General features: G+C 48.2%; 1 protein-coding gene across 5 annotated transcripts; it reads left to right on the top strand.

Moving 5' to 3' along the window:
* Window positions 1-208: 208 nt before the first annotated feature.
* On the top strand, window positions 209-23,931 carry ZSCAN20 (zinc finger and SCAN domain containing 20). Of its 5 annotated transcripts, none has more exons than XM_043877316.1 (8): window positions 209-276; window positions 5,308-5,826; window positions 10,359-10,545; window positions 10,967-11,043; window positions 11,325-11,409; window positions 12,844-13,530; window positions 16,002-16,430; window positions 17,005-23,931. In XM_043877316.1, exons 2-8 carry the CDS (start codon window positions 5,377-5,379, stop codon window positions 18,261-18,263), a joined length of 3,174 nt encoding a protein of 1,057 aa, XP_043733251.1. In that variant the 5' UTR covers window positions 209-276; window positions 5,308-5,376; the 3' UTR covers window positions 18,264-23,931. The 5 variants fall into 5 exon arrangements, with proteins under 5 accessions (XP_043733251.1, XP_043733253.1, XP_043733252.1 ...); XM_043877318.1 differs by having other exon boundaries at window positions 245-260; XM_043877317.1 differs by having other exon boundaries at window positions 246-272.
* The last annotated feature ends 836 nt before the right edge of the window (window positions 23,932-24,767 follow it).

Raw genomic sequence — 24,767 nt, 5'->3', positions numbered from 1 at the left:
CACAACAGGCCCCGCCCCCATGCGTAATAGTTTCTTTCGATTTGTTCCGGTGCTGGGGACACGGAGGAGATGGTGCATCTATTGGCTGACGACACCTGCAAGACCGCAAACGAGAAGGGGGCGGGGCCAGACGCTTGCGCTCACGCGGTTCCTTCTGGGAGTTGTAGTCACAGACGCGCCATTCACGGGGTGGCGCGGTTCGGACTCCGCGTCCCAGCATTCCCTGCGCGAGTCCTGGAGCACTTCCGCCCTGTTGTGAAGTGGGTGTCTCGGTGGGTGAGTCCGGGTGGCTGGGCGGGGGCAGCTGAGACTCAAGGCTCTGGGCTGGAGGAGACTTAGGACGTGGTGGTTATCATAGGGGGTCGGGGAAGGTGAGACGGGAGAAAGAAGCTTTTATGTGGGGTGGGGAGTGAGGGACGGTCAGAGGATGAAGCGTCCGGAGATGGAAAGGGTCATAGAGGGGTCGGGGTATAAGGAGGTAGGTAGAAGGCCCTGGTAGTGAGGAGATTCTTAGAAAGCTCTGTAGGTGAGGAGGATCGGGAGAGGTTCTGAAGGTGGAAGGGTCTAGAGACCTCATAGGGAAGAAGAGAGGGTCCTGGGGCCCTGGCAAGAAGTGAGGGAAAAGGGCCTGAGCTTGAAGCCTGACCTTAAAGATAGTGTTCGAGCCTCTACCTGCTCATCTAAAACAAACATTTGATACCCCCATACACTTACTCTGATGGTCATGACCTCTGGAACCCAGAGGGTGGGGATGGCTCTTGTGTTCTGCGCTCAACCTGCACTTATTTCCTTCTGCCTGATGGAAGTGAATGTACCAACATCCTCTTTACCCAGGTGCCCTCTGATTCCCCTTGCATTCTTCCACATCCAGAGATCTTCAGATCTTTTAATTTCGTTTATGTATCGAGTATTTCCTTGTCAGGGATTTTGTTGAAACCTACACTTTGTCACCTTCACAGGTTGGACAGACATGTTGTAGCTGCTGTGATCTGTTGAACCCACAAATCAGATTAGGCCTTCTACTTAAAAACCTTCATTAACTCCCATCACCTATGGAATTAAGTCCAGATAATTTAGTCTGACATTCAAGACCCTTCATGAACTCCTTTTCCATCCTAGTCTTTGTGCTGACAAGGTTATGGCCATATCTTGGGGAGGCTGTTTGATTTTTCACCATTATACACGCTGTTCTCTCTGCTCAGAATACACGTTCCCCCCAATCTCTGCTCAGAGACTCAGTCTTTTTTTCTTTTTTCTAGAACCAAATTAAAGGTTACTTTCTTAATTTAAGTCACCCCCACACCCCAGCTCCCACAGACCTCTTTTATTGCATTTACCACATTTGATCATAATTGTCTGTGATTTTTCTGTTGTTGTTGCTTCCACTATACTGTGAGTATCTTCAGGACAGGAACAGTTTCTGCATCACCTCCATTTCCCCATTGCCCAGCCCAGAGTAGTAAGTACTTAATATAAATCAAGTAAATCAGTAAATGCTTGATGAATATGTGAATAAAGACTGTCCAGGGTGAGCATTGCTGTACCAGGCTTGAAGACTGCTACTTCCAGTGAATTTCCAGGGCTGTGAGCTTTAGTCTCCTGTCAGGGTTGTCTTTGCTGGCAGCTGGTTCAGTGCCAACAGGACTTTAAACCAGACGTGGCAAATGCCCAGAATGTGTGCTCCTTCGCCCCCTCCTGTGTCTGGCGGTCACAACTTATTGGTCACAGTACATGTTCACATGGGATGCAGAGTCCTTAGCACAGTTGACTGTAGTTGGTGCTTTAAATGAAACCTGTTTGCTGTCCCTGGTTTAAGTCCTTAAGTGTAGGCTTGGGCTGCTCTAAGCAGTAGCCTGGACAGTCAGCCAAGTGAGCTTGATAGCCTTTGGGAACTCCCAGTTTCTTTCTCTTTGGAGGTCACAGACTAGTCTTGGCCTTTCCCAGGAGACTGGGGCACATCTTCTCTTGCAGCCTGTCGTTCACTGGGACGACGCCACTCCCCATGTCTGCATGCACACTCAGGGAGCCAGGATGCCTCCCTGCTTCCCTGGGTTTGTTTATAAAGGGAGCCTGGCTCTGATGACACATCCTTCATTGCTGAGGGACTCTGTACCCTTTCTAAATCTTCCTGGCTATTGGAAGAGACCTTTGAGATCATTTAGCTGAAAGGTGGCAGGGTAACAGCCCATGCTGAATGCAGCCTACCATCACGCTCTAGTTAGTCCTCATAGTGTTTGAAACAGTTTTGAGTTCGTTGCCAACATTTCAGAATCCAGAGTTCTGGCTCCTCTGAGAAAAGCTGGAAGGCCTGTGAACATGGGCCAGTTGTGACCTGGTGCTCTGTAGTTAGCTGCAGTCGCTACTCCATCCGTGTACTCATTTACATTGCCTGACCCCATGCCATTCACATGTGCAGCCACTGGTTCTAGTCTTCCTGTCCTTTGCTATGCACCGTCTTACTAGTTGGGGAGCCTGGGGCACCCGATGAGTAGGGTCTGGCTACTGCAGTCTGGATAGGCGGCCACCAAGGCCATGTGACCTGCCCAAAGTCACGCAGCTGGTAAAAGGCAGGGGTGGAGCTGGTACCCCGATCTGCTCACTCCTGCCTTCATGTTCTCTCCACTCTCCATACCGTCTTCTCAGGTGTTTGGATGACTGGCTCAGCTGTGGAATGGTTAGGAGAAGTGACTGGAGAAAATGAACCTGGGCTTAAATCTTAACTCTGCCACTTGCTGGTGGTGGAACCTCACACGAATCTTCACAGAAGCTCAGTTCCTTATGTGTAAATTGGGGATGTAGTGAAATCATACGTTACAAGGATAATTATATAGTGAAGTCAGCACAGAAGGTGAAAATCACATTTAGCCAAAAATCACAGTCAGCTTGAAAATCCTTTGCAGGGAGCCATTTCGTAGCCAACATGCTGTCATTCAGTAAGCTAACATCACAGCCACGTTTTCTTGGTTGAACGTTAAATGAAAGAGTTAGCTTGTGTTTAGGGACCACAATGTATGAAAGACACTTTGCTCACTCTCAGTGGACAGGGAGGCTTAGGGAAGCTCAACCACCCTGGGGACCAGCGGCATCATGAATATCATCACCACATGTTCTGGAATAGACACATGGTGAATGGAACTGGTTGCGTGATTTAAATTACGTCCTTTCATTCTCGTTCTCATTCTCTTTCTTGTGTTTGTATGTAAAGTGTGTAACTTATAGATCAGTATCAGGTAACTCAACATCAATGACCCTTCAGCTGCTTGCCTGGACGATTCAGTGAGATCACGAATGTAGAACACTTTGCCCCAAGCCTGGCACCCCATGGGCACTCAGGAAATGGATGCTCTTTGAGGTCTCTGACCCCTGTGAGCCCCCGATATTTCTGGTAGTCTCAGGACTGAGGAGCACCCATGTCCATTTTTCCTCTGCCCACTCTGCCGGAAGGCTGCTTTGCTGACTGTGTTGACCTCCCTCTGTGGCTAGATTGCTGTTCATATTTAAGAGAGTAGCAGAAAAATCTTTCAGATTTTGTTCAAAACTAACATTTGCAACTTTCAAATCTTCCCAGAAGAAAAATCTGTATTATCAGACTCTCTGGGTCTGGTGGGACTACTAAGTGCCTGTTTTTGTTAGTGTTTGCTCTGTGCAGGAGCATGTGCCTTGCTTGCTTTATCAAGTCTCTCTCTCATCAGACTGTAACTTTGATGAAGGTGGAGACTGTCCTAGTCACGGTTGGTGCTGCAGCTCTCAGTGCAGTGCAAGGTTCGTAGTGGGACTCTGCATGCGACTTAGTGAGTTAGTCTTCATGTGAGACAGTGATGCAAATGTGTTTGGACTAGTGCACGTTTAAGGCTGTGGTTAAAAAAGAAATTTAGTGACTTCCCTGGTGGTCCAGTGGTTGAGACTTCGTCTTCCAATGCAGGGATTATGAGTTCAATCCCTGGTCAGGGAGCTGGGAGCCCACATGCCTTACATGCCAAAAAAAACCCCCCAAAAACCCCAAAACATAAAACAGAAATAATACAGTAACAAATTTGGTAAAAGACTATAAAAATGGCCCATATTAAAAAACTTAAAAGAAGAGAAATTTCATGAAAGGTTAATTCTTTAGCTCAATATAAATTATGTATCCTCCATAGCCCATTAGGTTTTTGATGTACTTGATTTACCATTTTAATAAAAGGCAAAGCTTCCATTGGTCCTGCTATTTATCAGATGCTAGGTTGGGCACTGTGGATACAGAAATGGGTAAGGTGCAGTAGTTGCCCTAGCAATACGGTCAGATGGGACTGTCAGACAGTAACTACAGGTAACTGTTGGAACAGGGAACTACAAGAGTGTCAGGTAACACCTGTGTTAGAAGTACGTGCCAAGTGCTTTGGGAACACAGGATGAGGGGAGTTGACTTCTGGAGAGTAGGGAAGGGATCTGGGCATGACAAGAACATGTCAAGAAACTTTTTTAATAGATGAGGGGACTTTGAGCTGGTAGCTGAAGGACAAGCAGGAGGCTGCCAGGCGGTCATGAGTCCTCTTCCTAGCCACTCACTGTCTGTGGGAAAATGCTGAGAATGCCAAGTAGACCCAGCTTGGTAATGAATGGATGTGGGGGATCTTGGGAAAAGATGATAACCACGTTTCTGGCATGGGTACCTTGTTGAAAGGTGGTGCCTTTGCTCGATGGAGGGTTCCAGAAGGAGAACAGGTTTGCAGGGGAAAATGATGAATTCAATTTTTGACTCATTGAGTTGGAGGTGCTTATGAGAGTCAGGTGGAAATGCCTTGTAGGTGGTTGGACCTTGGGGTCTGGAGACAGCTTCTGGCTGGAGTTTTGTGAGTCATCAGTTTAGAGGTAGTGAAAAATGGCAAATGCGTGGGATGACCAAGGGGGAGTATAGAGTGAGGGATTTTGCAAAGAGAGCACCCAGAGAGGAAAGCTTATGGCCCAGGAAGAAAGACCTTACGGCGTGGGGGTGACATTTGGAACCTAGCTGGAGGCGAGGCTGGACTTGGGACACGTGTGGAGGGAGGAAGGCTGGGCTGGGCCAAGCGTGGCAGCCTGGATGCCCAGCTAAGACATTTAGGGCGTCCCAGAGGATTTTGTACCATGTGGTCTTGCCCTGAGGTCGCTGGCTGCTGGTTTCAGGAGCAGATTGTGGTCTAACGTCCTGCTTATGGGAAAGGGCATCTCTTAGTAGCCCTGCCCCATGCAATGCAGTGGAAGGTTTTGTGGGAGGGGAGGGGGCAGTGGGGAAGGTGAGGCTCCTAATCCTCTTGTTCATACTGCCCCTCGTCTTTCTGCCTTCAGAGCAGGGGGAACCTTTCCTCTCCCGGGAGCCCCTTGAGGACACACTACAGATGCAGGAAGACGCTGGACATGGAGGGCCCAGCTGAAGGGCGGCGTCCAGGAGAGACCATGGCCGTAGCCCTGGAAGCCCGGGCCTCCCCGCAACAAGAGCCGGAAGAACTTGTGATTGTGAAGCTGGAGGAGGACGCCTGGACGCCAGTCTCCCAGCCCAAGGAGAAGGACCACGGTCCCGTCCCTGGCCCCGAGGCTTCCCGCCAGCGCTTCAGGCAGTTCCAGTACAGGGAGGCGGCGGGGCCCCACGAGGCCTTCAGCCAGCTCTGGGCGCTCTGCTGTCACTGGCTGAGGCCGGAGATCCGCCTCAAAGAGCAGATCCTGGAGCTGCTGGTGCTGGAGCAGTTCTTGACCATCTTACCGCGGGAGGTCCAGGCCTGGGTCCAGGCCCGCCACCCCGAGAGCGGCGAGGAGGCGGTGGCCCTGGTGGAGGATTGGCACCGAGAAGCCCGGGCCACGGGGCAGCGGGTGAGGCAAAGAGCCTGTTCTCCAAGGAGCAGGCCTGGGCGGTCACGGGGCTGCTCCAGGTGGATAATTGCCAAAACCTCAGTAGTGGTGTTATCAGTCGTCTGATGTGTTCAAACTGCTCTGTCCCGGGCACCGTTTTGAGTGCTTTCCATGTATCCACTCGTTTCATCCTTCAGCAGTTAAATGATGCAGGTACTGTCTGTCCTAGTTTTACCCATGAGGAAAATGAAGCAAGGTCATTGGATTAACGCCACTGGCCTCTAGAGAGGCAGGGTTTGAATTCAGGCAGTCTGATTCTACACCCAGCGTCTGTACCCATTGCTCTAAGCTGCCTCCCAGCACCATAATCGCAGTACATTAATTTGTATTGTGTTTTGTACTTAGAGTCTGTTTTAAGTATGTGATCTCTTTAGTTTACAGCAGGAATGTAGGTAGACAGAAATAGCATCATCATCCCCATCTTATGGATTAAACCAAGACCCCTGAAGTCAGGTGGCTCACAAGGCTCAGTCAGTATGAAGCAGAGCCTGGACCAGAGCCTAAACCCAGATCCTTAGGTTCCAAGTTCATTGTTCTTTGTACTGTATGGCAGATGCCTTACCTGCAAACCATAGGAATTGAAGAACCTGAGTCATGAGGCTCAAATGAAATATTAACTGACATTTATTGCACATTCACTGTGCCTCAGACACTGTTCCAAGCTTTCTGTATGTATTCCTTATCTTATCAACCCAGCTACCCAGTAAGGTACCCCGTAAGGTAGGTACTGCTGACATGGCCCTTTTCAAATAGTCCAACAGACTCAGATAAGTGACCTGTCCAGATTTATAGAAATGGTAGAGCTGAGATAAGGGAAGTGAAAGTATTGTGGATTTAACATTCACAGTTTGAACAATTTGCAAGAGACCCTGAAAGCCCATGAAAATAATTTATAATTTTGCTACGACACAAATTTTGAATGCTGCTTTGAAGCTGGTTCTTGTAGAACAAGTCCTTCAGGCCACTATGGCCTGAGCCAGCCAACAAAAACCTTCATCTCAATGTTACCTTGCTGCTTCCACTTCTTATATAGTTAGTAATTCTTGTAATACTACGTTGACCACCTTTCGTTGAGGGAAATCGCAGGTTTGAGGCCACATCCCTTGTGCACAGTGGCGGTTTTCTGTCTGTCATAAGAGGTAAAGCTATATACTGATGTGAGATTAAGGGTCAGAAGGATTTAAAGTATGTGGCTCTGCTTTTTGGATTCCTTTATGAACTGAAGATATAGAAAGCATAATATTTAAAGTTAGAGAATTAAATATGAGAGAGTATACCTCATTTATGGGTTTCCCTGGTGGCGCTAGTGGTAAAGAACCTGCCTGCCAATGCATTAAGAGACGCAGGTTCAGTCCCTGTGTTGTGAAGATCCCCTGGAGGAGGGCATGGAAACCCACTCCAGTATTCTTGCCTAGAGAATCCCGTGGACAGAGGAGCCTGGCAAGCTACAGTGTTGCAAGCAACTTAGCATGTACCCATACCTTATTTTAATTACCCCACCCTCCCAGATTATTTCTTTTAAAGAAACCAACTGTTTGTTTTAAGTGGCAGTGAAGAAGTGTTTGGATGTCTTAGGGCTTCAGCGCTGGAAGATAAAGAACTTGAAATCAAGAGATGAGACTTAAATCAAGGTCTTTATAATTCATCTGTACAAATGAGAGGGTTGGACTAGACCAAAAATTCTCAAATTATACCCTTGTGAACTGAGCAAAGGTTGAACTACTTCTAAAATTGAAACAAAAAAGGTAACAGAATCTTCTCTATGTTTTTTTTCCTGTGACTTTTATTTTCATTTTTTAACTTTTCTACCTGCTCTTGAGTACTCACAAATGTCAAAACAAATGGATAATAGCAGAGAGGCTTGTTTTTCTCCCTCAGGCACATATATTCTAGCTCATAATCTTACATAGCAAGGTTAGTTACAGTCTCTGCAGGTAAAACTTTTCCAAGTCTTAGTAGTGGAATGAAATACATTTAACTATGCTCCTCAGAGAGAGCCACCACCTGAAAGGGTTGCTGCCTACAGGGGTCGAATGGCCTTGAAAATACTTTCCTTAAAAAAAAATCTTTCAACTTTGCTATTTTGTGATTTTTGAACTTGTTTATTCTGCCATCTGGAGAAGACAATGGCACCCCACTCCAGTACTCTTGCCTGAAAAATCCCATGGACGGAGGAGCCTGGTGGGCTGCAGAGTTGGACACGACTGAAGTGACTTAGCAGCAGCGGCAGCATTCTGTCATCACCGTCTTGCATGGTCTCTTTCCCCATCAGGTGCTTGGGCATTAAAAAAAGGGCTATTTTTTGGACCAATTTTAGTTTCATAGTGAAATTGAATAGACAGTACAGAGTTCTTATTTATCCCCTGTCCCACACATGCACAGTCTCTGCCACTACCAGCCTCCACTACCAGACATTACAATCGCTGAACTTCGTCATCATCCAGAGTCCTTAATTCACTAACGTTCACTCTCGGCGCATGCGTGCTCAGTCGTGTCCGACTCTTTGCAACCCCATGGACTGTAGCATGCCAGGCTCCTCTGTCCATGAGATTTCCCAGGAGGAATACTTGAGTGGGTTGCTGTTTCATTCTCCAGGGGATCATCCAGACCCAGAGACTGAACTGGCACCTCCTGCATTGGCAGGCGAATTCCTTACCACTTCTCCTTCCCCCAAACCTCTGGCAGCCACAGAATCACAGATCTTTTTACTGTCTTCATAGTTATGCCTTTTCCAGAATATCATGTAGTTGGAATCACTCAGTATATATATATATATATATATATATATATAATCTTTTCAGATTGGCTTTTTTCAGTTTGTAATGTGCATCAAGTTTCCTCCATGCCTTTTCATGGTTTGACAGCTGATTTATTTTTAGTGCTGTATAGTATTCTGTTGTCTGGATGTGCCACAGTTTATCTGCTTGCCTGCTAAAGGACCTCTTGGTTGCCTTCAAGTTTGGGAAATTATTAATAAAGCTGCTATATACATCCTTGTGCAGGTTTTTGTGTGGTACACAGGCATTTTTGATGCTTCTTTTTTTAAGTATAGTTGATTTGCAGTGTTGTGTTAATTTCTTCTGTCCAGCAAAGTGACTTAGGGGAGTGTGTGTGTGTGTGTATGTATATGCATCCTTTTTTATATTCTTTTCCATTATGGTTTATCATAGGATATTGAATATAGTTCCCTGTGCTATACAGGAGGACCTTGTTTATCCATTCTGTATATAATAGTTTGTATCTACTGGCCCCAGACTTTCAATCCGTCCTTCCCCTAACCTCCTCCCTTTGGCGACCACATGTCTGTTGTTTATGTCTGTGAATCTTTCTCTTTTACAGATAGGTTAATTTGTGTCACATTTTGGATTCCATATATAAGTGGTATTGTGTGGTATATGTTTTTCTCTTTCTGACAACTTCACTTAGTGTGATAATATCTAGATGCATCCATGTTGCTGCAGATGGCATTATTTTGTTCTTTTTTTATGACTGAGTAGTATTCCATTGCATCTATGAACCATATTTGATGAATTCTTAATTCACCCTTACCCCAGTGAACATCCTCCTGATTTTTTGCCTCCCCATAGGCACTTGAATCTGCTTCTTTCTGCATCTATAATGACCATTCATGGAATCAGAATCTTTGCTTAGGTTTAGCAATAGTTGGAGGAGTTAGTGCTGGGAGTGAGAATAATTGTTGGGTCTAGTAGGTAGTACTTCTGTGGATTATAAGATTGTAACTATAACAAAGTTATTTTTATCTTGAACACAAAGTTATTATTTTCTTAAAACATTGACAAGCAGGTGTTTTCTCTCTATGAACATCACAGAACATTGGTGGGTCTCCTCATTGGGAGTGGCATTTGAAGATCACAACCCATCCTAATTTATTTTCTCAGAGATAAAATTCCTCTCTGTGAGAGTGGATTTGAGTTTTCAGATTGGCCAAAAGGTTTTTGGAGTGAGTTTTTGGCAAACTCATTAATAAAGTTTGATAAAGGTGAATATTATCTTGGATAAAAAAAATAAGGTTCAAGGCATTGTATAATAGTTGCTACCTTTAACGTTAAAATGGGCAAAAGTAATATATATTTATATGGTTGCTTGTATGTAAAGAAACTCTGAAAGGCTGCAAAAGAACAGTGGTTACCTATGGTGAGGAGTTGGGGAAGATACTGGACAGGTGGAATGGAGACAGGTGGAGTTTGGGGTATTTTCACTAAGTATATCTCTGTGTATGTTTTCTGTTTTTGAACCATGTGAGTGTTGAAAGTACCTATGGAAAAAGTTGATCAGACAATCCGCTTTGGTGGTATAAATGCTGGACTGTTTACTGAAGTCAGTCTGATGACTTTGTCATACTTTAAGCCATCTTTTTTTTTTTTTTTTTAAGAGCCTGTTAACATCTGAACCGCAGTTGTAACTGTAAAGAACTTGCCCTACCCTACCAGTTATTGAACTTATGATTGGGAATTTTGGCCATCTGTGTGTAGGAACTGGAACTGTGTGCAGAAGATACGAGGTCCTCAAAGACAATGAAGGAATCTCAGGGTTGCCAGCTGCAGCCAGCAGATCACTGGCCCGAGGGACGGTCCCAGAAGCAGTGGGTGAAGAACTCGTGTCCTGACCTTCCCAAGTATCTAGACACCAAGACGGAGCCACAGCCCTTGAAAGAGAGTGGTGAGTACCAAGTCAGGGAACATCAGAGAAGAGGGCTTAGGGGTGGGACTAAGGTAGAATCCCCCAGGAGGGATGTGCAGAATTCCAGGCAAGGGATAGAATCGTGTCTGATGGACACCCTGTGAAGTAAGGAGATGAAACTCCCACTGGTGTTAGCAGGCCTCACTGTCGCTGAGTCCTGTAGCAGGTTCAGGCTGGGCCCGGGGCAGGTTGGTGAGCGTAGGAGTTCAGGGCTGACATCTCTCCCGGGGCAGCTTAGCAGCCAGAAACTCTCAAAGGAAAGTGAAAGCAGGAATCCACATTAGCTACAGTGGCAGGCTCAGTGTGATCCAAGCAAGGCTTTAGGAAAGCCGGACCTGAGAGCGAGGTGATTTTTTTGGAAACCAGAACTTGGGTTTCAGAGATGCTTTCTACTTCTCAGCTGTCCTCACTCCCCGAGTCCCTGCTCTCCCAAAGACGGGGAGCGTCGGAGATTGGGAGGTGACTGCGGAGTCTCAGGTAAGCTACCGTTTGCTCCCCCTTGCCGTCATGACTTTCCTGTGCCCTGACCCCAGCTCCCCTCCTCTCTTTGTGGCCTGCCATCGGGTGCAGGGTGCGCGTCCTCCGCCCCTCCTGTCCCGTGTGCTGGGCCTCTGCTGGGTTGAGCTGCCCCCTGAGGTTGCCCACTGGCCTCACACAGGCTATCGCTGTGTCCATTACCCTTCCTGGGGGCTGGCGGGATTCCCAGGCTGTTTTCAAAGGTCAGTGACATTTGAGGTCCTCTGTTGTATGTTCCACAGGAAGCCCTGGACCCTGACAGACACGCCGAGAAGGAATTCTGCACGGACCCCCCAGGAGACAGCTGTGGGAACGGCTTGTCCCTGGGTAAGGAAACTGTGCTCTCTGGATAAGATATGGCTGGGTTTGGGTACACTTAGTTCCCAAGGTGCGTTTCCTCACTCCCTAAGACTCGTAGCTCTGAGAAGTCTCTGGAATTTCAGACCCGGCAAGAAGACATGCTGTTTGTGGCCAGGGCAGGGCAAGGGTGTGGGGAGCGGATTTCTGGGCCGGCAGGCTGGCTGCCAAGAGCCTGCCTGCTCAGGGCTCATTATCCTCATTTTCTCAGTACTCACCCCCATCCTGGGGCTGTGCCCAGCCTGCCGGCCCAGAAGAAACCCAGTCTTTTCAGCATCAAACAGGGTCCATCTCTCATATCAGAGTCAAGTGAACTAAGCCCAGGAGACTGATGCGTTTAAATCAATGCAAAAGAAATATCACAGGGCTCAAAATCCTTGCAGCCCCTATGACCAGCACAGACCCTTTCTCTGTAGGCACGTCTTCACGGGAAGTCAAGCCATAATGAACATTTCCCGGCGGAGTGTAAGATCAGTGAGAGGGGAGTGAGACACCAGAGTGGAATCAGGTAGAGAGTTGGTGCCAAGTCTGACTCTGGGCAGTAAAGTGAGACACTAGGAGCTGTTGGCTACTTGCTGGGCAGTGTGTCCTTTTTACACATGATGAAAAGCATGCCCTTTTTTTTTTTTAACAGTGATATCTGGGGAAAATAGCCTTCAAAGAACAACCTTTGGGAAATGCTGAACTAGATAATCCTTAAGCCTCTTTTAGCTCTAAACTCTTTCATCTAGTTTTCTTCAAATATTTATTTTAATTAAAGGCTTCCTTTTTGCTAGGGTCAGGAGCTCTTGGGACACTTGTCCTTTAAATCTAGCTAAGTGTTTTGAGAAACGAGGAACTTTATTTTCTCATGGTATTGGATGTCCAGAGGAGGGCGTGCTCCAACCGCAGTACAAATTGGCTTGGCAACATCACCCAGCAGGCCTGGGTTTTTTCTTTCTCTCTCCCTCACCAGCCTTTGTCTTAGCTTTATGTTAAAGCTATTTTGTGTAGGTGCAAAAGGTAGGTGCCAGTGGCATTTGAGACCTCAAGTTTTTAGCTAAGAGAAACTCAAACCAGACATACATGTGCACACACAGCCTTTCTTCCAGCCATGAAATTTATTCTGATTTGTCTTAATTTAGAGTATGTTCCCATCTGTGGACCAGTAACAGCCCCTCTTTTGTATGATGTATTTTATCACACCAACCAAAAAGCAAATAAACAAAGCAACCAAGTCAGTATATTTCTGGGGAGGTTACCTCTAGTGACCTCTCCCTTTCCTTTCAGTCCTTTTAAGGGATTAGCGTGAAAATTTCTCATTAGTTTCTTGGAGTCCAATGATGTGTAAAGGACTTTTTAGACAAAATGCTTTGCTTGACAGATCATTTCTACTTAATCATGGCTCTTCTTCCTTTTATATAGGAGTTCCGGTTTCAAAACCAACCATCATCGCCCAGCAAGAGCAGGGACCAGAGTTTTGGGGTCCAAGACTTGTAAATTCTGGAAAAAAGAACCCTGCAGATTACAGCTTGGATCCTGAGCAAACAAAACCAGCTCAGGTGTTGGCCTGGAGGGACTGCAAGACCTGGGAAGAACGATGCCCGGTGCCCGTGGAGGATGTGAAAGTGTCAGGTGTGCACTGGAGCTACGAGGAGACCAAGACGTTCCTGGCAATTTTGAGTGAGTCTCCTTTTTCTGAAAAGCTCCGGACTTGTCACCAGAACCGCCAGGTGTACCGAGCCATTGCAGAACGACTGAGGGCACGGGGCTTCCTGCGGACGCTGGAGCAGTGTCGCTACAGGGTCAAAAACCTCCTGCGGAATTACCGGAAAGCCAAAAGCAGCCACCCGCCGGGGACCTGCCCCTTCTATGAGGAGCTGGAGGCCCTGGTCAAGGCTCGGACGGCCGTCAGAGCCTCAGACGGCCCAGGAGAGACTGTGGCTCTCCCCAGGCTAGGGGACAGTGACATGGAGGTGGATGAGCAGGAGGAAGGGGGCTGGGAGCCGGAGGAAATGGCAGACGACTGTAACGGTGATGACCTGGCCACCAACGAGTCCATCCAGGGGCCCGGGATCCCAGGGGGCCCAGCTCTGCTCCAGAGTCGTATTGGTAAGAACTTTGGGGCTTAGTTGGATTCAGATTCCAACCCTCCTCCCAACCAAACCTCTGCTGTAGTTCAGGACACAGGCTGCCAGTCTGGATCGATGCTGCTAGAGCAAGGTCAGCCTCGAGCCCTGATCCTCTTTGCTGTGGTCAGTTCTCCTTGTCTGAGTTTCCTTAGAGAAGCAAACACGTAAAAACAATTTTTTTTAAAAAAATTTTGATACAATTTTTGAAGGTTACTTTCCATTTACAGTTATTGCAAAATTATTGGCTCTATTACCCATGTTGTACAACACCTAATAGTTTGAGCCTGTCTTACACCCAATAGTTTGTGCCTCCTACTTCTTACCCCTATATTGCCCCTTCCCACTCTCCACTGGGTAACTGCTAGTCTGTTCTACCTGTGGGTTTGCTTTTTTGTTATGTTCACTAGTCTATTGTATTTTTTAGATTCCATGTGTTAGTGATATTATACAATATTTATCTTTCTGTCTGACTTATTTCACTTATCACAATGTCCTCCAAGTCTATCCATGTTGCTGCAAATGGCAAAGTTTTGTCCTTTTTTATGGCTGAGTAGTATTCTAGTATATATAAATATGTAAATATATAAATATATATATACACACACACACACCACATCTTCTTTATCCATTCATCTGTTGATGAACACTTAGGTCATTTCCATGCCTTCACAATTGTAAATAGTGTTGTTATGAACATTGGGGTGCATGTATCTTTGCAAATTAGTGTTTTTGTTTCTTTTTTGTATACATACCCAGCAGTGGGATTGCTGAGTCACTTGGTAGTTCTGTTTTTAGTTCTTTGAGACACCTTCGTACTGTTTTCCACAGTGGCTGCGTCAGTTTACATTCCCACTAACAATGTACAAGGAGTCTCTCTTTTTCACATCCTCACCAACGTTTGTTATTTGTAGACTTTTTGATACCAGCCATTCTGACAGGTATGAGGTGATATCTCATTGCTTTGTTTAGTGTTTCCGTGATGATGAGCAATATTTGAGCGTCTTTTCATGTGTTGGTCATCTGCATTTCTTCTTTAGAAAAATGTCTATTCAGTTCTTCTTGTTTTTTCTTATTTATTATTTTTGGCTGCGCTGGGTCTTCCCTGCTGTGCATGGGCTTTCTCTAGTTGTGGCAAATGGGGTCTATTCTAGTTGCGGTGCTCGGGCTGCTCATTGCAATGGCTTCTCTTGTCTCAGAGCACAGACTCCAGGTGTGTGGGCATAGTAGTTGCAGCATGCGGGCTCAGTAGTTTTCTACTCATTTTTTAACCTGAGTTATTTGCTTTTATTGATGTATGAGGTGTTCATATATGTTGGATAGTAATCCCTTATTGGTCATATCGTTTGCAGCTGTTTTCTCCCATTCAGTAGGTTGTCTTTTCATTTTGTTGATGGTTTCCTTCACCGTATGAAAAAGAAGCAAACACTTAAAACCTTAAGGGACCTTAAATAGCTAATTCAGTGTTTCTCAGAGGGTATTAATGGTAATACGGGGATGATCAGAAGTGTTAACATGAGTGAACTTTTAAATTTTATGTGCATAAGTGCATCAGCCTGTGATTTCACAAGTAGTAAATTTAGGTAAAGAAAGATACTGAGTGAAGTATTTCCCTGGCGTAGCAGAAATCAGGACAGTGTATACGTGAACAACGTATGCTGAGGAGACGCCCAGTCACTGTAAAAGTGGAAACACAGAGGCCAGACTATGAAGTGTCGCGTCTAAAGGTACACAAGGACCCAAGCTCAGGGCTCCTGCCTCCACTCTTAGCTGGGTTTCCCTTCTCCACATTTTTTCCCTGGCTGCATTCTTTACCTGCAGAGGAACTGAAAATAGATCACCTCCTTTTCCTTCTTCCACAAAAGAGGAAGGGGCATCCTCAGTTGGATTCTCTTACAAGGTTATCTGAGGGATTCTCAGTTTGTTAAAAAGGAAGTTTATAAAGTAAGTAGAGGACATGTGTTGAATGGATGTGGAGATACAGAGAGTCTCCTGTATCTTGGTTATAGGCCTTTCCTTGATACCGTCAGCTGAAGCCAGGGGACTGGTCACCTGGTATAATACAGCTCCTTAAGTCCTCCCCTTCAGCCAAGACTCTTAAGTATTTATTTTTTACTTTTGGCCATGCCCCCCGGCATGGGGGATCTTAGTTCCCTGACCAGGAATTGAACCTGCACCCCCTGCGTTGGAAGTGTAGAGTCTTAAACACTGGACTGCCAGGGAAGTCCCAAGAAACTTAAGTGTTAATAGAATCTCTTAGAAGGAGGTGGGGGTGGGAAGCCCTGGCACAGCCTTTCGAGAAACACGGGTACACTATTAGCTGGTGCCCTAGCACCTGGGTAGTCTCCCAAATGCCTGTGTTCTAAGCGCTTAGCAGAGCAGGTGACCCTGATCCCTGATGACCTCGGCAGATCTCATCAAGTCTCTCAATTCTGAACTCTTCGCTCTTGACAGCAGGTGTGCACTGGGGCTACGAGGAGACCAAGGCCTTCCTGACCATCCTCAGTGAGTCCCCATTCTCCGAGAAGCTTCGCACCTGTCACCAGAATGGCCAGGTGTACCGGGCCATCGCAGAGCGGCTGCGTGCACAGGGCTTCCTGAGGACCCTGGAGCAGTGTCGCTACAGATTCAAAAACCTGCTTCGAAGCTACCGGAAAGCCAAGAGCAGCCACCCGCCTGGGGCCTGCCCCTTCTATGAGGAGCTGGACTCGCTGATGAGGGCTAGGACTGCGGTAGGAGACGTGGGGACCAGCAGGGAGGCAGCAGGCCTCCCTACTTCTGATCAGAGCGGTACCCAGGTTGTCAGCCAGGAGGCTTGGGACGGGATGGCAGGTGAAGATGTCATCAGACCTCCAACCCCAAGTCCTAAAACCTCAGACACTGGTAAGAATTTAGTAATTAGATTGTCCACAGAATCTGCAAGCGCGCAGAGAGTGTGGGAGCCAGGCTCATTATCTCTTCTCTGAACTGAAAAAGGGAATAGAATTGAATAAGAAAAGGATTTGTGTTTTCCTGAGATTATCCAGTCTCTGGCTTAGTGTAATTCCCCAGATGAAAAAAGCAGTTGGTCTAGATTTTTACTTGGATCCATCTGGGCAATTATAGAGTTTTTTCAATCTCATATGACACAGGCCAGACTGAATATACCAGGAGCAGGAGGTGTTCCTTGTTCAGTAGTGGAATAGGGTGGTTGGCTAAGGGGACTGACAGCTGGCTGCTTGGGCTGGGCTCAGTGGTTCCTTTGGTGAAGTTACCACGTCTCAGACTGCGTTCCTAAGCTTAACAAGTCAGAAATGCATGTGTGCACCAAAACCTGATCAGTTTCATCTTGGTCACATTTATAAGATGTGAGATGTACGACACAAGTACAAATTCAGGTCAGCCAAATTCACAAGATGCAAGATTCAGATGTATAAATAGACACTAACTAATGAATGCATTTCTATCCGTTCTCCAGGTTTTGAGATGAGGCATGAGGATGAAGACCAGATTTCAGAGCAGGACCTTTTTGAAGATTTGCCTGGAGCCTTATCAAAATGCACTGCTGGGGATGATTGCTACCCTCATGATTGGGGGGAAGACAGTGAAAATGAAAATGAAGGTAAAGGACAGTGGGGAGATCCATCCCAGGAGCAGTGGGAAGAGTGTTCTTCTGAAGAGGACTTAGAAAAGCTCATCGACCACCAAGGCCTGTACCTCGCAGAGAAGCCCTACAAGTGTGACATGTGCATGAAAACCTTCCTCCGGAATTCACAGTTAACCACCCACCAGCGGATACACACAGGTGAGAAGCCCTACAAATGCCTCGAGTGCGGGAAGAGCTTTAGTGACCGCTCCAACTTCAACACCCATCAGAGAATCCACACTGGAGAGAAGCCCTACGAATGCCTTGAGTGTGGGAAAAGCTTCAGTGACCTCTCCAATCTTATCACCCACCAGAGAACACACACGAAGATAAAGCCCTATAAATGTGAGGAATGTTGGGAAAGCTTTACCCAGAGCTCAGACCTTCTGAAACATCAGGGAATCCACTTGGGAGGAAATCCTGACCACTGTCGTGAACCTGGGGAAAACTCGGGCCAGAGCCCATCTTTCAGTTCTCACTGGAGGAACTCCACAGAGGGGACAAATCCTGAACAAGCTCCCAGTGCCAGTAAGAATGCGAATTCTCCTGGACCGCAGAGCACCCATGCAGGGGAAAAGCTGTATCAGTGTTCTGAATGTGGAAGAAGCTTCTCTAAAAGCTCCGCCCTCATCAGTCACCAAAGAATCCATACAGGAGAGAAACCGTTTGAGTGTGCTGAGTGTGGGAAAAGCTTCAGTAAGAGCTCCACACTGGCCAACCACCAGCGGACCCACACTGGGGAGAAGCCGTACGAGTGCATGGACTGTGGGAAATGCTTTGGGGAGCGTTCCAAGCTCATCACACACCAGAGGGTGCACACAGGAGAGAAGCCCTACAAATGCCTCGAGTGCGGAAAGTTCTTCCGTGACCGCTCCAACCTCATTACCCACCAGAGGATCCACACAGGAGAAAAGCCTTACAAGTGCAGAGAGTGTGGGAAATGCTTCAACCAGAGCTCCAGTCTCATCATTCACCAGCGAATCCATACCGGGGAGAAACCCTACAAGTGTACAGAGTGTGGCAAAGATTTCAACAACAGCTCCCACTTCAGTGCCCACCGGAGAACCCATGCAGGAGGGAAGGCCTCATAGGAAGCACCGCCCCCCACACCAAAAGAGAGAGAAACCTATGTTGAAATCTTCCAAGATCCTAAGATGTATGCTAGAAAGAAGCTGTCCTAATTTTTAAGCTTGGTGTGTACCCAAGGAGGTTATCATGGTACCATCCAGGTAATTTGGAAGTGAATTACAAACTCTTAGGATCCAGATTAGAAGGCACTTTCTTTTAAGTATAATGTGTTTTTCTCCTGCAGGAAAAAACCCCACATAATCCTCAGGCTGTCCTTATATTTGCTGTCATGTGAGAGCCTTATCAGTCTTGGAGCCAGACTGGTAGCTGAGGGGATTAGAGGTAAATTGTTGGCCCTGAGCAGTGATTCGAGACCTTCCTGTGCCTTCACACCGTCCCCGTGTGCACACGCCTCATCGGTGTACATTGGCAAATTCTCACCCATGGCAGTTTTCCACTGGGGCGTAACAACCTGGGAGAATTTTGAGACCCTCCAGTGAGAGGGTACATAATTGAGAATCAATGGCCTAGAGCAGGGGGCGAGCTTATCAAAGGGTAGAAACAACTGTGACATCATCACTAGATCATTATTAATAGTAGCAAAAAAGTAGCCGGTGTTCCCTGAGCTTTTCAGCAGGCTCTGAGCTAAGCACTTTATATGCATCATCTCATCTACTCACAGCAGCCCCAGGAGGTACTAATATTTCTGTCATTTCCCAGAAGAGAAGAGTGACTTGCTTGGGTCACACATCTGAAAATGGCAGAGACAGGATTCGGCCACATCTGCCTCTGGGGCCTGAGGTGCTCTCACCGCTACACTGAGTCCCCTTTCCCTTTGGGGCAGGTAACTCAGGTGCCAAAGCACTTTGTGGACCACGTTTTCAGTTAAAATTCCCTACAAATTCAATTTTTAACAAATATGGACATAGAGAATCCTAACCAATTGAAGGATTGGGGATGTTCAGAACCAGCAATGTGCTTTGAGCAAGTCTGAGCTCTTATTGAAGCACTTGATAAGACTTTCCATCTTCACAATAATATGGGTGAGAGATAGAGGCGAGTTGAGATTGGGAAAAGTAAGGTAGTCAAAGTGACGTCTCTTCCACTGAGCTGCTGTTTGGGCTAAGGGAATGGGGTTTTTAAGAACTTCGCTTTTTCTCAGGAGGTCAGTCCTGCCTCCCGTAAGACTCGGCTCGATCAGAGGTTAAACCGTGAGAAACCCGGGCTTCCTGGACGGTGCTTTCTCTTCCCTGTGGGTTTGCCTCCCGGCTCCCTCCCTCTTGGCATGGGAGAAGCTTTGTGCCAAGGCTGAGGCAGAGGGGGGTAAAAGGAGTCAGTGGGTATGGAGCACCGTGGAGGGGACTTTGGTCTTGATTCCAGGCTGATGGTGCAGGTTCACTCAGCCGTCTCATCCCAGGCCCAAGCGGTGCTTTCTAAATGTCGGCCTTAAAGCGCTGCCTCCCGCACCAGGAGACTGCGTCACAAAGCTTCACACAGGATGGTGTTTTTAGCTCTCAGCACTTTGACCTCCAGGCTTTCTCCTTAGGAGGGTTTTAAAGTGCTGGCCAAGGACTGTGGTTTGCAAAGGATTTTGAAGGAGGTTCCTTCTAACACCCACCTATTGATACTTTGCTGCCATGCATACTCTGGCTGTTCATGAACCTGGGAAATGCTATTAAATGAGACAGTAGATGTGAGGGACCCTCGGAGAATGGAACTCTGTTCACATGTGAGGCAGTCAGGGGGAGACGCCGATCATTCCTTGGCCCCTTTCTCAGCTTCCCGAGAACCAGCTCACCTCAGTCACTGCCTGGCCCCGCTCTTTCCGGCTTACCTTACCTGCCTCACCTTACCTCTGAGGAGCAGGGTGCATAGGTGAGCCCTGGCTTTGAACCAGCAGATGTCAGTAACTGCAACAGTAAGATGATGGGTAAGGTGCTCCCTGAGCCAAGAGAAAGGACCCCGGAGGAGGGGCAGGGACGTCCAGGGAAAGGCCTGGGGGTGTGAACTAGCATGGCTTCAGGTGGGGTGGGGTGATAGCTTCTTAGCTACTGTTGAGGCTTCAAATGGGAGGCGGGAAGTGGCAGGGGTGCCGGCTGGAGGGATGCGGGGGGCAGGGTCACCGAGGACCTCGTGGCTGCGTGGAGCTGGGACGCCAGGCTGAGGGGTGCCTGGTCAGATGTGCATTGTTGAAACCGAATAGCTGGACGGAGCCTGGACGTGCCGCAGTTAGGACAGACTGTTGGAACACTATCGCGATATTCCGGTTAGACGTGAGGCTCTGAGCTCAAGCGGTGGTGACAGAGCTGAGGGCAGCAGTGGAAAGCTAGAATGCCCGGGTGGCTGTGGAGCCTGCCCTTGTTGAGGATGGACCACAGGAGCAGGTGCAGACAGGGCAGAAGAGCAGAAGGCTGATTTGGGACATTTTGCACTTGTACCTGAGGGACACCCAAGAGGCAATACACAGCAGGTCTGAAGCTGGGGGGCGGTTAGGACTAGAGAGTTACCTGTGTGCGTGGGAGGTTACATTCATGTTCAAGTCAGAGAAATGCTGGCTACAGACAGAACTTCAGGAGCACTGTGTGTGGAGGAAGATGCCCGTCAAAGGAGGTCTAGACCACTTCCCAGCCCTACCACCCTGCAAACACTGCCTCAGTCGCTGCTGAATTCTCAATGTGATTCTGAATTTTCTGGAACCTTCCCTGTGGAAGCCAGGCTGAGCTCTGTAGAAGTGAGATGGTAGCCCCCTCCCCCTCAAGTGTCACCCATTCCCCTGTTCTTGGAAGCAGACTGGTGTTTTATGTTCTCAGGGGGACAGTTTTGATGTTTGTGACCTGTGCCTCATATCTCTGAACTGTAGTTGTGAAATGGGAGGGCAGTGTGGGGCAGGAGAGAACGTGGCCCAGGGAGACCACCTCTCCTTGTCCCTGACTCTGCCTCTGGAAGAAGTTCGCATTCGGGTGGCTCCCATGTTTGGGGCCCGCCCCATCCCTCTTCCAGGGTGCCTGGACAGCCTCCAGCAGGTCTTGGCTGCTCATATAAGCCAACAGCTGGTTTGATACACCCTGAGCCTTCTTACCTCAGATCTGCTCTTGGGAAGTAGAGTCACTCTGAGGAACAGGCGGTTTCTCAGCCTGAGTGACTGCAGGTCACACCCTGGTCGTGGGACGTGGAAGTGGTGACTGCCTCCCCGGGACAGTGTCTCCTGTGAGCTGCATCTCCTAACGTGATTTCCGTCCCCTCCACCCCAGGAAGGGCGTTGGCGCCTCAGAGGTGACTGAAAGGCACCACTGAGACGTTCATTCCACAGACCCCCCCCCCTCAGCAGACAGCTTTCTTAAGGGTGGGGGCAGGGAGCGGTGGGTCCGTGCTGCTTTGGATGCCTGGTTTCTTCTTAGGCCTTGGCCCCAGCAGCTGAAGGTGCAGTCCTGGCTACCTCAGCTTTAATGTGCCCCCAGCTTCCAGCCTGAAGGAGTGTAAGGCGGCTGGGGTCCTCCCGTGCTGTAAAATGTAGCAGCAGGGACCCCCTGGGTCCCTGGGTTCTCCCTGCCTGGTCCTGTTCTGGGGCCCATGGTGGGGACGGCTCTCCACTTCAGGCTGCAGAGAAGACTTTTTAGTCAGTCTGTGGAGAAGAGTAATGCCTTTTGGGACCACGAGGTTTTGAAGTATGAGTGCGGTGACATCTGGAAGGGGTGTGGGTGGCAGATGGTCTCATGCCGCCCAGGCTGCCTTGGGGCTCTGTAGCCCAGCCTTGGGGCCCAGGCCTGCGTCTCCATTCGCTCCATTCACTCTCTTCCATCTGCATGTTGACCGCTGTGTAAATGCTAACTCTCGGTTTGCCTGTGACCAGCCCTCCTTGAGTCAACTCCTGGGCCGCTGAGGCCCATGTCCACCCACTGCTGCCTTTTCTGGCCTCTTGGTCCACCGCTCAGCATGGGCGATCACGTGCACACTCAGGCTCACAGAAAGCTGCCTCCGCCACACCCCACCCAGCGAGGTGTGCACATCCAGAGGCACGCTGTCCCTTTTAAGGGCATTTTCCAGTTGGGCTGTGTCTGCCCAGTGGCCTGGGAAGTCTTTTTCTGAACAGGCTCAGAATGGATCAAGTGGAACATCCCCTGACCTCAATTCTGAGCCCACCCTCCCCTCTGGACTCCCTCTCTTAGCAGGTGCCTTCGACTCCCCCTCTTAGCAGGTGCCCGTCTTACGCCCCTGCTGCCGTCTGTCACGAGTGGTCAGTGCCGCCCGTAGTGGGAGGTTAGGAAGGCTTTGCGGGTGAGATGAGGTTCGGGTTGGGCCTTGAGGTCTTTTCCCCTGGCTGCTTCTCTGCACTCCGCTGATATCAGTATTAACTCGAGCTTACCTTTAGCACCATTTCCTCTCCCTCTGGTTTCAGGCAAATCTGGAATTACCTCCAAATGTGGTTTTCAGGGGGTCAGGTTTCTCATCTCACTGGGACCTCCCCCAGCGCCCCCTGTGTCTGGATGAAGACCTCAGTGTCCTCTGGGGCCTCGCTCCCCTGATCCCAGCTAGGAACCCCAGTGACCCCGCGTGCACCGCTGGTGGTGGGGGAGAGGGCAGAGAGTCTGAGAGCCGCTGTTTTCAGTGTGAGCTTAGGCGCCCACTTGTCAAGCTGAGAGCTGCTTTGTTCTAGGAGCTCTTTGGTTAAGTCAAGGGCAGAATCCAGTTACACCATTTTATGTAAATTCGATCCACCTAGAATTGATTAGCGATCCACCTAGAATAGAGGATCCACCTAGAGATCGATTTTCTAATCGAGCCATGGCTAGTGGTCCTCTTTGCACGTGAAGATGTTTCTGATCCTATTTGCCATTACCTTGCACTTCTTTCTAAAGTCATGTTTATTTTGCACATTTTCATTGTAGGAAAATACTTCATAATCTGGCCAGCCAGAGGGTAAGGGCCATGGGAGGGAGAGTGAAGAAAACCAGTCTGCCTCTAGGCTGGTTCTGGGCCAGCGGTCGGAGTCCATCTGAGCTCCAGCAAGAGTTGCTGTGGGCGGAGGTGGATGGCGCTGTGCTCACCGACCTCTTGAGAGCCTGGGGCTCCGGGAGCCCCCCTGTGGTGCCGGGCGACCAGCATGTGCCTGAGTGTGACAGAGAGGGGACGCGCTCCTCTCCTTCTGCACAGGACACGGCTTGGCTTTCGTGCTTTGGGGGATTCGTAGGCCAGAGTAACTTCTTTGTGTTTAGAGGTGGCGGAGACCAGCAGGAGGTGGGTCGTGGGGTGCCCTGGAAGGGGTGGTGAGAAACTGAAGGTGGGGGCCCGGTAGGAGCACCCTCCATGGACAGTACCCAGAAAGGGCTGTTTCAGGATCACGTGCAAAGTCCCCAGCCAGCCCCACTCCTGAAGTTGTCGGGAAGTAGATGGAGGAGGTGAGGCGACCTGAGCTGAAAGTCATGCTAGATCCATCTGGTATCCTCGGGGGAAGGGCAGACATACATGTTATCTCAGGGACCTTTCGTGAACAACTAATTTCTTAGACATTTGTGTGACTGTAGCATTAAAATGGATTACATTTTGACCACTAGGAGGCTCAGAGATTAAGGTCCAAATCTAAAGACAGAACAGGCTCTTTCAATTTTCCATTTGCTACAATATTGTAAAGTAATTAGCCTCCAATTAAAATAAATAAATTAAAAAATAAAAAAATTTCCATTTGTGCATCAAGCCCTGCTTTCATTTTATTTGACTTTGTTTTCTCGATCCTTTATTATTTTCTTCTTGTTATGTACATCTCTTAAAATTAGTCAAATCCTATTTTTGGGATTTTAGGATGAAGTGATCTTATAAATTAATAAATTATATTAATTGAACCGTGAAACATAAAAAAGAACTCGTCTTGGGTTGTTCTTCTGGCATCTTCCTGGCTACATCAAAAGGATGGAGCAAAGGAGGAGAGGGGAAAACCACTGAGCTCGTCAGGGGGGTTGGGGCCTGAGATCTCACATCGCTTGTATTGGACGGGCATCTTCCTTTCACCGTTCACTATGGCTCTTCGGACGTGAGTAGCTGTAGCCACCCAGCACTCATTGCCTTTTGTCCATAACCGACGGCTCCTTGGTCTGCTGGTCTTCACACGTCTACTTTGCTACGTCCTCCCGTGTCTCTGTGCTGGGGAATCTGACATATTGGGGACCTAAATAATAACAAGGTTGACGAAGCATAAGAAGAAAGGAAGGTGTTCCCGTAGGGCTGAATCTTGCCTGACTCTTCTGATGTGTTTCCCAGTTCAGGACCAGAGCGGACACGCTCCACACTTGAAAAGGAAGGGAGAGCTGGAGGGTCTTTCCGGGGATCCTTCCCGCTCCTTCCTCCGCCCACTCCCCTTCTGGTCCCATTCAGAAGATGTTGTAGCTCAAGGTTGGGGTTTCCTCTATAAGCTCTTACTCTTTCATCCTGGCTGGATGGGGTATAGGCAACTCTTTGCCTTCTAGACTCTGTTACCCGTGAATTCTGATGGTGAATTAGAGATCTGGGAGGAGTGATACCTCAGGATTGGACAC

This window comes from Cervus elaphus, chromosome 20 (genome assembly GCF_910594005.1).
Source record: "Cervus elaphus chromosome 20, mCerEla1.1, whole genome shotgun sequence".
Lineage (NCBI taxonomy): Eukaryota > Metazoa > Chordata > Mammalia > Artiodactyla > Cervidae > Cervus > Cervus elaphus.
Note: the sequence above shows the minus strand (reverse complement) of the source record. Positions and strands in the feature narration are given on the sequence as shown.